The sequence below is a fragment of the Anser brachyrhynchus genome, assembly GCF_964034855.1.
Source record: "Anser brachyrhynchus genome assembly, chromosome: 1".
In the NCBI taxonomy this organism is placed as follows: Eukaryota; Metazoa; Chordata; class Aves; order Anseriformes; family Anatidae; genus Anser; species Anser brachyrhynchus.
Window position 1 is genome coordinate 35,960,720 of NC_137694.1, and position 14,597 is coordinate 35,975,316.

The 14,597-nt window shown below is 42.9% G+C and overlaps 1 protein-coding gene across 3 annotated transcripts in view; it reads right to left on the reverse strand.

Moving 5' to 3' along the window:
• Positions 1–14,597, reverse strand: part of PPM1H (protein phosphatase, Mg2+/Mn2+ dependent 1H) — a 139,189-nt gene that overhangs the window by 107,380 nt on the left and 17,212 nt on the right. The window contains exon 1 of one of the 3 annotated variants that reach the window (XM_080592101.1): positions 3,721–3,752. The exons of the other annotated variants lie outside the window; for them this stretch is intronic. Coding sequence (XP_080448227.1) covers positions 3,721–3,737 — 17 coding nt within the window. The 5' untranslated portion in view covers positions 3,738–3,752. Of the gene's footprint in view, positions 1–3,720; positions 3,753–14,597 lie in introns of those variants that run through there. 3 annotated transcript variants of the gene reach the window in all.

The following is a 14,597-nucleotide window of genomic DNA, read 5'->3' on the forward strand; positions in this document are numbered from 1 at the left end:
AGATATCGACTGGCCTAGAAAGTGCTAACAATCAAACAAGGAACAGCAGCAAAGTTCTGCTTTCTGCCGAAATGCAAACCAGCAACCTGAGATACAGGTGGCCCGTGTTTTAGCCTGGTTGTCCCCAGCTCAGCATGTTACATCAGCCATAGACTCTTTGAACAAGGCTTTCCTGTTCCTCTGACAGGTGTTTCATCATGCAAATAAACAGGTTCAAGCCAGTTAAAGATAAAAGATAAGTGAGGAACTCGTTCACAGGAAAAATGATACTGAGCTGCCAATGCACGAAAATGCTCCCACCAACAGCTGTGCAGGCTGCAATAATTCTGTACCTTTACCACATAGTCCTGGCTTGGCACATGCCTATTAATGCCACAATGCTGTGGCAGTACAGGACAGCCACATCCAAGGTAAATCCTACAGAATAATGTCTGCAAGTTAAGCAACAGTGCCAACTGGAACTTACTGCCATTTCCCCCCCAGAGAACAGTTATCTAGACTTCACAACAAACAAGAGAAGAGGAATGCAATTAGTGAAATCAGTAGATAGTTGGCAGGGATGTCACATGGGAGAATTAAAGAAAACAAAAACGACCTTCAATAATCAGGTCAAATATACAATACAAAAGCTGGGTTATACTACATAGGTTACTCAGCCAGCCAGCTACAAAAAAGGTAATCAGATCATTGAGGTTTCCTCTTCTCTTTTTAAAAATTGCTTTTAAAATAGTTGTTTAAGAAGTACTGACAATTTGTACCTACTCCCTCGCCCCTTTTGTTTTCTTAAAAGAACTTGGAGAGCTTGGGGCAATAGGTTTCTCCCTAGGAAATTTTATGATTGTTGAAATAACCATACATGCTGTAGTACTCTCCTGAAAGCGTGGAAAAGACAGATCATCCTACATCCTGCAAAAGATAGATCGTACTACAGCCAGTCCTAACATTTGTTAGCACACAAACACCAGATAAAGTCATCTTTATAATCATTTCAGGAGCCCCAAATTAATATTTCTATAATCAGTGTCAAATACTAATTGAACAGGGAGGTCAGTCCCAAATACTGCTATTAAGGTCTCTCTCTCTAGTGTAAGGGAAAAGGGATACACAGCCTAGAGATCTGAAGAAGCAGCGTAATTAATCATTATTATTAAGTCCTAGGCAAAAGAGATCAAACACTGCACTGCTAAGGAGGATATATATATAATCTGAGCCTCCTGAACTTCACACACGCCGCTCGGGATATCACCAGCTGTAACTTCATTCACCGGCAGGGAACAGAGAGGATGGAGGCTGGCTACAACCCCTGGATGCCTGAGGCTCCAGTGCAAAGGGGAACGGAGCAGCACAAGAGAAAAAAGGTGCACTAAATTAAATAAACGTCTACATACAGAAAGGGCTACGCGAATGTATATTTCCTATGCCTTTAAAGGTGTTCAGAAGTACAAAGGTGTGCTGGTTTTGAAGTAAAGCCCTTTTCTGTGATGCTTTCAAGTTCTCTACACAGCTCGGTCAATTCTCTTCTAACTCGGTCAGAAACTCTCAATACAGAAGGTGCCTACCTTGTAAGAAAACGACCCCATAAAACAAGAAGCAAAGCCAGGACCTTTCATTAGAGGCAAGAAGTCCAGAAAACAAGTAAGTTCCCAATTGTACCAGGATTGCCATCTGTGATCAGAACATTTACAACATTGCCTCAAATCATAACAGGAGCTTTTGAAGAGAAAGGCCAATTTGGCTCATTTCTCTGCTTTTCAAAAGTTTGACGGGCAAGCAAAATGATTTGATTGATCCAGGTCTCCTCCACTCTGTGCCTACCATTCTTGACCAGACAAAAGGTCTGGGCCGGGGTAAATAAGGAGGAAGAAAAGTTGCTCCGATAGGATGACAGTGTTAGGTGGCACTGCAGAAGTGGGGTCACTACAATTCATCCCTCACGGAGAAAACAACACTTTTTTGTCAACCAACTAACATGCCAAAACATAACACAAGGCTTTACCGCTGTCATGGTTCTGGCTGGGATAGACTGAATTTTCTTCACAGAGGCTTGTGTGATGCTGTGTTTGGGATTTTTATGAAAATAGTGGCGATAATGTTTTAGTTGTTGCAGAGCAAGGCTTACACAAAGCCAAGGACATTTCAGCTTCTCATGCTGCTCTGCCAGTGAGGGGGCGGGGGGTGCACAAGGAGCTGGGAGGGGACACAACCAGGACAGCTGGCCCAAAGGGATGTCCCATAGCACACAGCATCGTACTTGGCAATAAAAGCTGGGAGAAAGAAGGAAGAAAGGGTGAACTGTCCTCACCTCAACCCCTGAGTTCTCACACTTTTTCTTTTCCGATTCTCTCCCCCATCCACCTGGGGAGAGCGAGCAAGTAGCTGTCTGGAGCTGAGCTGCCTGCTGGGTTAACCCACAACAAGTAAATTTTTGGAACACAAGCATGTTTGGATGCAACAGCTGAGTGAAGCAGCTGAAACTCTCAGTTCCAGCAAACGAAACTAAAAATGATGGCTGTGCAGTGAGGGATGCGCACTCTCAAAGTGAGAAGGGAAGGAAAGACTCTGCCAGGTCCAGTAAATTTTTTAGAAAGTCTTAAAAAAAATGTTTAAAATCAGCTGCACTGACCTCCACGTAACCTTTTTGTGGTCTTTAGGTTTTTATTTATAAAAGTCCAGGCTTCTTCAGAACTCTGAGCACATTACTCTGCAGCTTGGCTGATTTATTTCCTTTGACCTCATCTCTCTGTCATTTACCCTTTCAGCCTGGGTTCAGGGCTGGGAAACTGGTACCTGCAGCTCCTCTCACAAAGGATGCGGCAATTGGGGCGAGCTGTTGTGCCAGGAGCTGTGCTGCAGCCTCCACGCGGTGCAGGAGGCCGCTCCCATTCCCCTCCCGGCCAGGATTGTTGCAGTTATCGCAGCCAACACTCAAGTGCTTTTGACCAAGGATGTTATAAGCTAGAGCTGATGCTGAAACCTACCCATACTGCTGAGCTGCATGCTATCTGATCTGCCCTGAGTGAGGGGGATTAAACAGGAAAAAAAAAAAAAAACTTCATTAAAACTTTTCCCTGAATTCAACTCTTGTTGCTCATGTTAAAGCTCTAATTCAGACCTTGCCAGTTGTAGGAAAAACAAGATAGGAGATAATGCTCTAACTACAAAGCCTACTCTGTCAGCTGGCCATCGGGCTGACAACCTGCAAACTCCCTGCAAGAGTTTGCAAGAGGCAAATCTGTGACAGGACTTCATTGTTTGAATTTCTGTATATTTATTTGAAGCAATACACTATCACTTAATAGGCTGGTCTTTAAACTTTTTTGTTCACGCACCCCATGATTAAAAAATACAAATAATTGACTACACCAGTATACTTGTGTTCATCTCTCTGATTACATAATTTCACTACTGACGTTCTAATATTTTCTTCCTGCACCTCACTGGATCATCTCATTCAGTCAGCTTTGAAGACCACTGAAAAAAGCCATTTATTCAGATTTCAAAAAACGTTAAGATTGATTTCATGTTAAATATGTTAACACACCCCTTTTCCAGAAGCATATCATTTTCTCCACAGATTCTACACAGAAAAAGCAACTTTACAAAGATTTTCACCAGGTCTAATGACAGGCAAACAAAATATTCCAAAAGTCACCAAAACTAACGAACATTTGTCTCCTCTGCAATATTGCCCAAACATCTGGAAAAAAAGAGTTCCCATACCTTATACCCAAGCTCATTGGCTTTGGCTGGGATAAAGTGGATTTTCTTCCTAGCAGCTGGTCTGATGCTGTGTTTGGGATTTTTGATGAGAATAGTGGTGATAACACACCGGTGTTTCAGTTGTTGCAGAGCAGGGCTTACACAGAGCCAAGGACGTCTCAGCTTCTTGTGCTGCCCTGCCAGTGAGGGGGCTGAGGGTGCATCAGGAGCTGGGAGGGGACACAGCCGGGACAGCTGGCCCAGGCTGACCAAAGGGATGTCCCATGCCGAGTGCCATCATGCTCAGCAATAACAACTGGAGGAAAGGAGGTGGAGAGGGGGCATGTTGGGGGTGCTGGTGTTTGTCTTCCCAACAAACCGCTGTGTGTGATGAGCCCTGCTCTGCTGGAAGTGGCTGAACACCGAAGGGAAGCAGCGAGTAAATTCCTTCTGCTTTGCTTGTGCACGTGGCTTTTGCTTTACCTAGAGAATCATCCTTACTTCAACATATGAGTTCTCACACTTTTACCTTTCCAATTCTCTTCCCTATCTCACCTTGGGAGAGCGAGCAAGCAGCTCTGTAGGGCTGAGATGCCCACAGAGGTTAACACGCAACACCCAAACTAGCCACTGCTATCTAGATAAAAAACAATAAAACACAGACATGCATGCAGAGTCCACTTTTAAAGTGTTGTATCATTGTATTTGTAGTTTTTACACTGCACTTTTTTCTCTGGGTTTACAGATGACGTTTCTGTTTTCAAATTGCACGTTCCCTTCCCTTCACATGGGATTTTACCAGCTACTGCTGTACTACACAATTTCTCACTGAACCATATAATTAGGTTACAATTTTAGCCGACTACATAAATTGACCTTCAGATCTAACAACTGCATGTGCAAAATGACATTCTGGACACACACAGCTTGTCTTGGCTGTACCCTGCTTTCACTGAAACAACTGGCAAGGCGTCCTCTTGCTTGACATACAAGTGTTTTGTCTAGAAGAAAATGCAGAAACTGTAATAAGAGGACAAAGTAACAATACTAGTTACATACATTTGCCCCCCCCCCAAAAAAAAAACAACCCCAAACCCCCAAAACAACAGACCAAAACAAATAATCTCAGTGAAAACTCACCGATATACCAACTGATGACCTTGGGCCAAGTGCTGACTACTTTGGAGAACCGTGGCTCTACAGTCGATGCAAGCAAGCATTACAAATCTTACAAATCATCAGAGAGGCACGTACAAGGTTCATCTACGGTTTTGATGTCTTTATCAGTAATTACAATTCATTTTCCTAACTCATTAATCTATTTCACAAGAATAAAAGGATCCTGCAATTTCTTGTCTCAAACTTATTTCTGCTAACTTGAAATTACTATCATTTCAAAGACATAACGCCTTTCAAATTCTTCAGCTGGAGAACAGACTGAAATGACCCTTTCTGAGGGATTAAAGTCTCAGATGCACATTCAGTCTTGACTATGAAACTACAAAAGTTTAAAAAGGATTTTTTTTTAATAGTTATTACAGATATTTGAAATTTAGGCCGTATTATAGGAGCCTCCCCCTTATAAACACTTCCCACCAAAGGATTTACTTCCTGTGACATGCTTCGAGTCTGCTCCTACAGCCACTGACAAGCTGATCTTCTGACTTCTAATAATACCTAGAAAAATGCTTCAGTGAAGTGACCTGAGCAGTTTTCCTGTGTGAGCCTGATATGATTAATTCACAGATTTATGAATGTTTCTCTGTGGCCTGTATTCTTCTTTAACAAGAAGAAAAATTTGAAAAGGCTATTCTGTGTATCTCAAAAGAGTAAAGATACTTCTTCCTAAATGCTTTCTAAAACCATTACATGAATCTGATTTTCCCTTTCCAGGTCTCTGCAATATCAAAGTGATAAATCCTACTTGGTTCTAGACTTAAAAGGTATGAAAGAAATTTTTCCCCCTTGACGAGAGGCCAGTAGAAACTTCTGAGTCCCTCCACTCCACTCTTTAATTCATTTCCCACCACTAGCGCACCCATCCAGGTGTAGTACCACAGTAGTTGTTCCCACCTCAAAGATTTTGGGGTATAATAGGACTTCAGGGCAAGAACAAGGCATCTGCACTGGTTTGGAGGATACTTGTTTTCTAAAACTCAACCCAAAAAAGGCCAATCTCAAAGCATGGCAGGCCCAGCAGCTCTGTACTGACACCCAGCCGTCTTCTCATCACAGCCTTGAAGGAACTTGAAGAATGACTGAACCCTACTGACCAATGTTGCCATTTTATGCTTGCTCCCCCAACATCTTGTGAGCGATTATTAGGAAGTTAACGTGCTTGGAGTGGAGATAATTTCCCTTATAGTCTTTCTACAGTTTCTTGTTAGCTTTTGATAAAAGCATGCTCTTAACTCTTGAGGCTGTGTGTCAAGTAGAAAACTTCCTTCACCTCATAGCTTGTGGCTGAGTCTTCTGTCTTCACCCAACCTTTCTCTATAGACTGTTTTCCAATTGCTCTGCCTTTCCCTCCTCTTGTCTCTTGCTTTTTACAACTATTGTCCACCTGAGTGAATACAATGATGCCAAGCCTCTTTGAAACAGCACAGCACAACTCAATCGTACACCCAAAATTCTCTTCCCTCCACTCTGCTCTGCTGTGCCTCAGGATGGCCTTATCCACACCACCTACCAGGAGCAGGTACTGTCTGGGGATTGCTAGACACTGTGACCCAAAACTCAGCCAAAACAATGGAGACACCGGGCTTGGGACCTGTGCCACTGCCCCACTCCAGACAGCCGCACCAACAGCCCACACAGCAAGAGTCTTGGCCTGCAAGGCATCCCTTCTGCCCTCCTTGTGCCAGCCACCAGGCTGCTGCCCCGTTTGTGTAACACCTTCCAATTATATTAACCCAGACCACATCACAGCCCTTTCTTTCCCTCCTTTGCATCCACTTGCTTCCTACTCTCCCCAGCTCTCTAATGGCAACAAACCCGGTCTCCTCCTCCATCCAGCCCGTCTTACCAGCTTGGAATTACATTAAGAAGCCTAAGTTTTTAAGCAACTCACCTCAGTCAGATCATTTCTAGTTTTGCTCTCATAGCTCTGCACAGCACTGCTGCTCTGCGCCTTCCTACTTCAACAGCTGTCATCACACGCCTGTGGCCAGATGAACCATTTAACTTGGATAATGCAATCTGAAGGACAAATCTCTGCATCCCATCACGGTGGGATAAACAGATGCAACTTCTCTGCAGCAAGCCTGGCCTCTGCTTTCAGCTGGCACAGCACCTGCAAGCCACTACTAAAGAAGCCGTAAGGGACAAACGGGTTCATTTGCCATTAAGAATGACAGATTGCAGCGCTCTGAAACACTTTTCCAGCACTGACTGAACAAAAACAGTGATTAGCAGATCAATCTAGCAATCACCCACTATCAACCCAGGCTGTGGATCAGCTGCTTGCTGCAGCTCCTCCCAGTCAGCCCATGCTCACTGCTCCCTCCCACGGCCATCACCCAAGCCTCAGGCACGACTGACCGAAGCAAGGCTTCCCCAGAGCCACTCCATTTACCTCCTCCATCTGCAGTTGTCTGGCTTTCTCTTCTCTTTATTACTTACTCTACAGATATTATTAGTTATTATTAGCAATTTGTTTTCTTTCTTTCCAGATTAGGAGAAACGCAGCCCATTTTTTTCTAGGAAACCTTTTTTTTTTTCCTCTTCCTGCTTACCTGCACATCACCTCCCACTGCCTTGGTCAGAGCTCTTAGGCCAGCTGGACAACCCAGAACACCACATCAGCCATGCAGCAGAAAGAAAGAAGAACACTTCCCAGCACGAGTTTGTTTTTAAAATCTAGTCTCTAGCCCCCATACCTAACTCATGATTACAATAGCATTTACCACTGCCTCCTAGGGGCTAAAGCAGCCTCCACGTAGGTGCTGGGGGGACCAGCACAGCCACCCAGTCATCACAGCCACACCAGCCTGGGAGCCCAGGCACTGTGCAAGGGGGAAGGGCACAGTCCCTTCAGGTCCCGCCTGGCCTGCCACCTTCCCTGCTCCTGTCACACTCCAAACATCCTTTAAGGTTTGTTTTGCTCTTGTACCTCCAATGAGAGGCTGCTCACCTCTCCAGTTCTCTAACTGAGCAAGACTGGGGTACAATGCTTGGGATAGCCAAGGCCCTCCCTGGTCATCCCAGCCACAGCAGGACACCTTCTCCCATCCCTCAGGAGAAACCCTCTTATTCACATCATGGTAGTGTTTCCTTTAGTAGTAAGAGCAAAGAACTGAGAAGGAAAACTGGGGTACACAACAGTGCAAACCACACACACCCCTTTCCCAAAGGGCTGCCAGCCCCTGGTGGCCACCAGGCGGTCTTCAACTAGTGGCAGCCACAAGGGAGCCATCCATCGTTTGAGATCTCCCAAATGCCTCCCAGCAAAATCTCCTTTGCGTCATCCCTTCCGAGTCTGTTATGGCTCTCCTGATACCTCACACCTACAGGATTTGTCCTGGTGGCAACTCAGCAATTCCTGGGCACCTGATGATAAGTGTCACCATACCCCACCCGCAGGCCTCTCTGGACAGGACACCGGCCTTACCACGACAAGCTCCCAACAAGCAGTTGTAGTGATATCAAAGAGCCTCCTTCTATCACCTTCACTAAAACAAGAGATCCGAGGACAAAACAAAAAGTGGTAGGCTTCCATCTTGCTAAAGACAATCACAATTAGTTCTTTAGCAACATGGCACGCTCCGTGTCCAGACACCAAATGGCACGCTGGGCTACAGGACTACAAATCAGTACGCACAGCGAACGGGTTTCAAGCCCACACTGTGAGGTATGTCATCCCAACAACATGAAAGGTTCCTAAAGAAACACGAGAGCCTCACGTGAGCCAGGCCATGTGACATGGGACAGAGAACCATTTACAAAACAGTCAGCATCATGCTCCTGGAGACCTTTGAGAAATTAAGCTTCGACCCCATACATCCTTTTCCAATTTCACCATTAAACTCGCACTTGATAATAGCACTCCATTAGAAAAAATAGAAATAGTAGGGATTAATGCACACTGATTAAGATACCTGCTACCATACACGCAGAACCTTTTTGTAGATTTAATCTGTGCTGAGTTTTCAGGTAACACAAGTATAAAATATTTATTCCCGGCTTTCCCATTCTTAATAAAATCATTACTGCCACAGATCGAAGTGATAAATACAGCTCCATATCTAGAGAAAACGCCCCAGGTGTTCGAACTTCGGAAGAGGTCAAGCAGCATTCAACTTTCAAATCCATGATATTACGTTACAACTGATTATGGCTATAATCACTTTTGGTGAGTCATGATACTAAGGCTAGTATGGACGGTATGTATTTTTGTTGCATATTTTGTTAGCTTATGCTTATTTTTAAAATCCAAAGGTGCTGATTGCTGTATGGAACATTTTTTTCTGAAACTGAAACAACAATCTTCAAAATCTTGTAGGTGTTCCACACAAAGCAAGTACTGCAATTGGAAAACAAAACCAAAAAACTTAGCGAAACAGTTTAGGTTTGTAATTAGCTGATGTCCGAGTTCAGAAATAAATGACCAGAAAGCATTTGGAAGCATTAAGTATTTTAACAGAAGTAATTATCACCAGCTTTTCTACTTTTTTATTATTATTTAACTTCATTTCTAATTTTGATCAGGAAGAAAAGGGAGATATCTCCAATCCCTGCACTTTCTTAACACCATAAACCAAACTGGAACATAAAACGGGTACTTCTCTCCTCATCTTGTAGCATATAAAATATCTTTTCACTTGGAACCTCTGAAGTCCTAGAATCAATATTTTTAAATGCATAGTCTAGCAAGTTATAAAAAGAATTCCATTAAGAATAGATTACACTTCAACATAATGCTAAAAAAGCTTATTTCCGATATGTTTTATTTCTGCTCTATGATATAAACCAGACCTTACTTTAACACATCAATAAGTAGGAACCAGGGGCATTGATGATCCCTTGAAGGTCAGTAAATGGCTTCACTGTCTCCTCTGCAGTGACTGCAAAAGACTGAAATGATGCCATCAGTGCTCTCCTACTGTTAACACTGAGATACAGTAACTCTTTATGTGAAACCAAATATCCACATAGTTCTAAATGGCAGAATATTAAAGCCTCCTATTCATCATATAAAATTTTTTACTTCCTTCAGGGGAACGGCGGTCTAGGAAAACGATGTTGAGTCCCACCAGTAGGCTAGCTGAGCTGACTGCAGAAGCACCAGAAGCCTTCACCTTTTGGGAGGTGCAAGCTGAACTCCTGTTCTCTTACAAAACAATTCTTGATCTTCCAAGATTAATTCCAGCTCCTTCCGCACATCCTTCCTTGCAGGGGCAGAGTCTGCCTGTGTTACATTCAAATCCCAGCTAAGCATGTGCTGACTCACCAGCCAATATGCCCATCCTGACCAACGATCATGCCTGGCCAAAGAGAATGGAAAAATTAAGATATTGCTACGACTTCCTCCAAATCAGGTTTTCCTGTTCCGGCTCTCTCTCAGCACCCATGCGTTTTCAATAAACTTGGGAGTATTCAACTCAGCGTCCTCCTCCTTGGACAGGTTTGGCTGAAATTATCCTCCAAAGAACTTCCAACTGTGGATTGGCCTCTAGTAGACAAGATAATCAAGCATGCTTCCCTCCTTCAAATCACTGAGCTTCATTTTGCCCATAAAGTTTAAAAAAAAAAAAAGTTACATTTTAAAACAGATTTTGAGTCAAGGAAAGTATCCTACACTTGAATCTTTCCACTCCATTTATGGTATTTCCAACCCTTGTTATCTGTAGTAAGATAATGGAAGAAAGACTGGCAATGAAAATGCTAGTCCTTACAATGACAGCAAGAAGGTTAAAACATCAGCCCTGCCTCCAGCCAGCTGTCCTCAAGGCTGCTCTTCTGCTCCCAGCAGATGGGAGATGTCCAGATAGCTGATTCTCTTGATGTGTCACATCTTGATGGTAACTTACTCTAAAACATGTATCTATGTGTATAAACACTCATACATATTCATGCAGATATATCTATAAATATATTTACACTTATGTGTGTGTATATATATATATTTAGAGAGGAAGACAGACACAAGGCTCCCTAGACATTGTTTCTCACAAGAGAAACAAAACAACACCCTAGGCAGGCTTTTCTTTTCATTGCTCATGTTACTAAATGACACGCACAAATTAAACTAAAATAGGGAAGAAGAAATTCCATTAATGCAGTCACCTCACAATTAAGTATTTATGTAGATACTGCAGAAAGCTGGTGGATATTTTATAACCCCTTGGGGGCCGAATAAAAGGAAATCAAGGGGAAAAGGAAATGGGGTGACGCAAAAGCTCGCTTTAATTAATCAAAATTAACCAAAATATAAGTCAGTGTTCTTCTAGCAGTCAAAGCAGCTCCAGGGTAGATATGAAAATGTGGTAAATAACCCATCAGAAATATAAATGCTCTGAGTACAGGCACCCGTGTACGAGGGGTGTACTATTTAATTTACAATTAAAATGTTTTTTGAAACCCCAAACTGCCAAAGATATGTTTTTGCAGACCCCTTTCAGACAGGTGTTTTTCAGATCGGTTTTGAGAAATGCTCAAGAATCATTTGTAAATCTCAGCCTTGCTGGCATCGAACTGTGGGCTGCTGCTCCTCTGGAGTGGGATGGCTGCCCCTTTGCACGGGGTAAAGCTGCGAGCATCGCTGTGTCCACATCGCCCTGCAAACAATTCTTGAGAGCTGGTGTGGCGGCGTACGGCAAGGCAGCCTTCCGCAACACCGAGACCGAGTGCAAGGACTACCTTGCACTTCGATTGTGTACACACACGGCATTTGGGGGTTTGACAACTAATTGGCTACCTGCTTAATTACAACCCCAGCTGAGATAATCTTTTCTAAATGGGTGAAAGTGCCAAGCATCGCCACAGCTACTAATAAGGCTGATACAATCCATAATCAGAGCAGTGTAAGCAAGGCTGTGTAGTTACATGTGAAAGACTTAATTTAGTCAAGTGCTATAACCAGAAGAGATAATTGCTATCAAAGTAGTTTTATCTATTAAAACGGGTTTTCTAAAAATATATATTTATAAAAGGGTTTGAGGCCAGAAGTTTATTGTCCTCTAATCTACCACAGATCTTGATATGTGATTGAAATATCTCTGAACCAGTATGAGTAATTTGTGTCTGCATAAACTCTGGTTTCTCAGGAGTATTCACTCCTCAGGTTAGGACCCCGAAACAGGACCTTTACCAGCATCCCTGACAGAGCCTTGAATTACCTACCACCCCGTGAAAGACTTGTGTTTCACATTCAAATCAAGTTTTAGCTTCCAGGCCGCCTCAGCTCCTTTTCTACCTTTTTTTACCAGATTAAGAGAGTCCCTTAACAAGGCATTTTCCCCATAACTGTTTTCATAACCCTAATCAGATCATTTCTCATTCCTTTGGCCAACGAGATAGAGTACATCCAAGTCTCCTGCTTTAAGGCACCTTCTCCGTCTTTTGAATAACCTTATCAGCCCCCTTCTTCAATCTGCAATTTTTTCAACATCCTTTAAAGGATGCTGACACCAGAACATCACCCAGTACCCCAATAACACAATACGCAAAGGCAAAAATCTTGCCCACCCTATACTTCTGGGGCACGTTATGAGTGCAGAGATATGCCAAGGCTGTCTGTACAACACTAGGTGTCTTCACAGACTTCTCAAACCCATAAGCAGGGCCCAAACTATCAACATCTCAAAACCCCCAGCTCTGCCCACTAATGCTGAGCAGCAATTCATCTCTAAAACCTTCTGCACGGTCCCCTCTTTGGCTGTCTCGTCTCTTCCTTGGGAGCACACCAGCTCAATATCCCCATGCTTCTGCTGAACTCCCCATGGAGGAGAGATGAGATGTCTTTGCTGAAGTGATCTGTTCTATCCCGCACACACTCCCGTTGGGTACATCCCTGTAGCTTTCTTGATAGCCTGCTCTGATTTTGTTAAGGTGAATAAAAAATGGCTTGTGGCTTCAAAATAGAGTATTAAGTGGCAAGCATAGTCTCTGTACTCTGCAATCTGGAAATATCGATAAGTGAAAGAAATCCTGTAAAGCAAGTCTCTATTATTTTAATAGACTTTCCTTGCTAACTGCAGTCTCTGCAGATTTACAGACCAATCTGGTAGCAGCTCCAGTGACCGCACTGCTGCACAACAATAATTACCATTACCAAAGCAGGAAATGCTCACTAATACATAAACAACTCATTGTCATTAAAGATACATACATTTCATGCGAGGATGGAGATATTTCTTTTTGCCCTTCTCTTCACACAGCAAAGAAACCTTCACCCCAAACCAAGGCAGTGCATTACAAGGCAGAGCTGCATGGGAACCCTGTGCAGCACGCAGCTCTGCTGGCAGGTGCCACCAGGGAGCTGGGGAGCCTTCAGCATGTACTTCGGGAGCACCCCTCACACTTTTTAATTACTCAGTATAAGAAAAGCCCAAATTTGAACTAAGTAGCAACAGTTCAACAAAATCTCTTAAGAAGCAAGACAGCTCAATCAATCATCAAAACTTTCTCATCTGCAAGAACGGCGTAGAAATGAAAATGCACAATAAGGAGTTTTACCAGCCCCAAACCAAGGAGGTCCCAAAAGATATTACAGTATGTGTCTGCAGCAGGAAAACTGTAATGTATCTCTATTTAGAATATGCATGTGCGCCTATTTGCTCTAGATGCATGTATAATCATCCCTGCTATAAATTAGAAAACAGATGAAGGATTAAACATCAATTGCCTGTCCTCCTACACTTCCCATCTCCCTGCCAGGTCCTGAGCAACAGAAGGCATGGTGGCAGTGGTTGGAAACAGACTCTGAAATTGGAACAAGAGAGGAAAATATGCATTTTCCTTCTGTAGCAGAAGGAGAACCTATAGGAACCACTCGTGTTTCACTCTCAACAAATACACCCATATTCTAAAATTACAAATCACTTGTGGCTTTAACAAGGATCTTACAAGGCAGCATAAATAAGGATCACAAGAATTTGCAGTTGTAACAATTAAATTTGACAATGGAAGCAGCACTGTTATGCAAAGAGTTGTTTTAATACTAGTGAAGCATCGTACATACTGTAACTATTTCTGAGAGACTAGGAGAGTTTTACACAAGTGTAACCTTTGCTAGCTTCACCATCTGGGAGTGCACAGACAGCACTTAATTCCATTGGCTTTTATCCAGGAGACTTACAGTAAGTCTGTGGTATGCTTTTCTCTTAACAATGAAATGAGAGGTTTATTTTATTTTTGATTGTGGCTTAAAATAGCCCACCATCAAAATAATAATAAGGAGATTGAATCTCCAGACAACAATAGCATCTTTTATGAGACCAACTGATAGAGCTGAAACTTTGCCCAGTATTTCCACCCAGGTATGTACACATTTCTTCAGAAATGAGCAAATGCAGAAAACTCTAAACTAAATACGGATAAACAAAGATGAAAAGTCAGAAAGAAACAGCCTGCTGACAGAACATAGGTCACAAAGAGGCAAGAGAAGTGGGTCAATAGCTTGTGAGATAACAAGAGAAAGGATGCACTAGAAAAGAAGAGGGCGAAGCTAGAGAGAGGGGTATAATTACAAGCCACGCCATACAGCTATTATGCATACCTTGAGATATCCCTATTATTTTGCATATGTGTATCTCTACCATTATCCATTATGCATATCCAGGAGAGCTGCAACAAGTTCAATTTCTCAAGTTCATATTTATACTGCTTTCTTCGCCCCTCTCTCTTTTTTTGTTTGTTTGTTTTTCAAAATAACTGGAGGATCGAGGACAGGAAGAAAG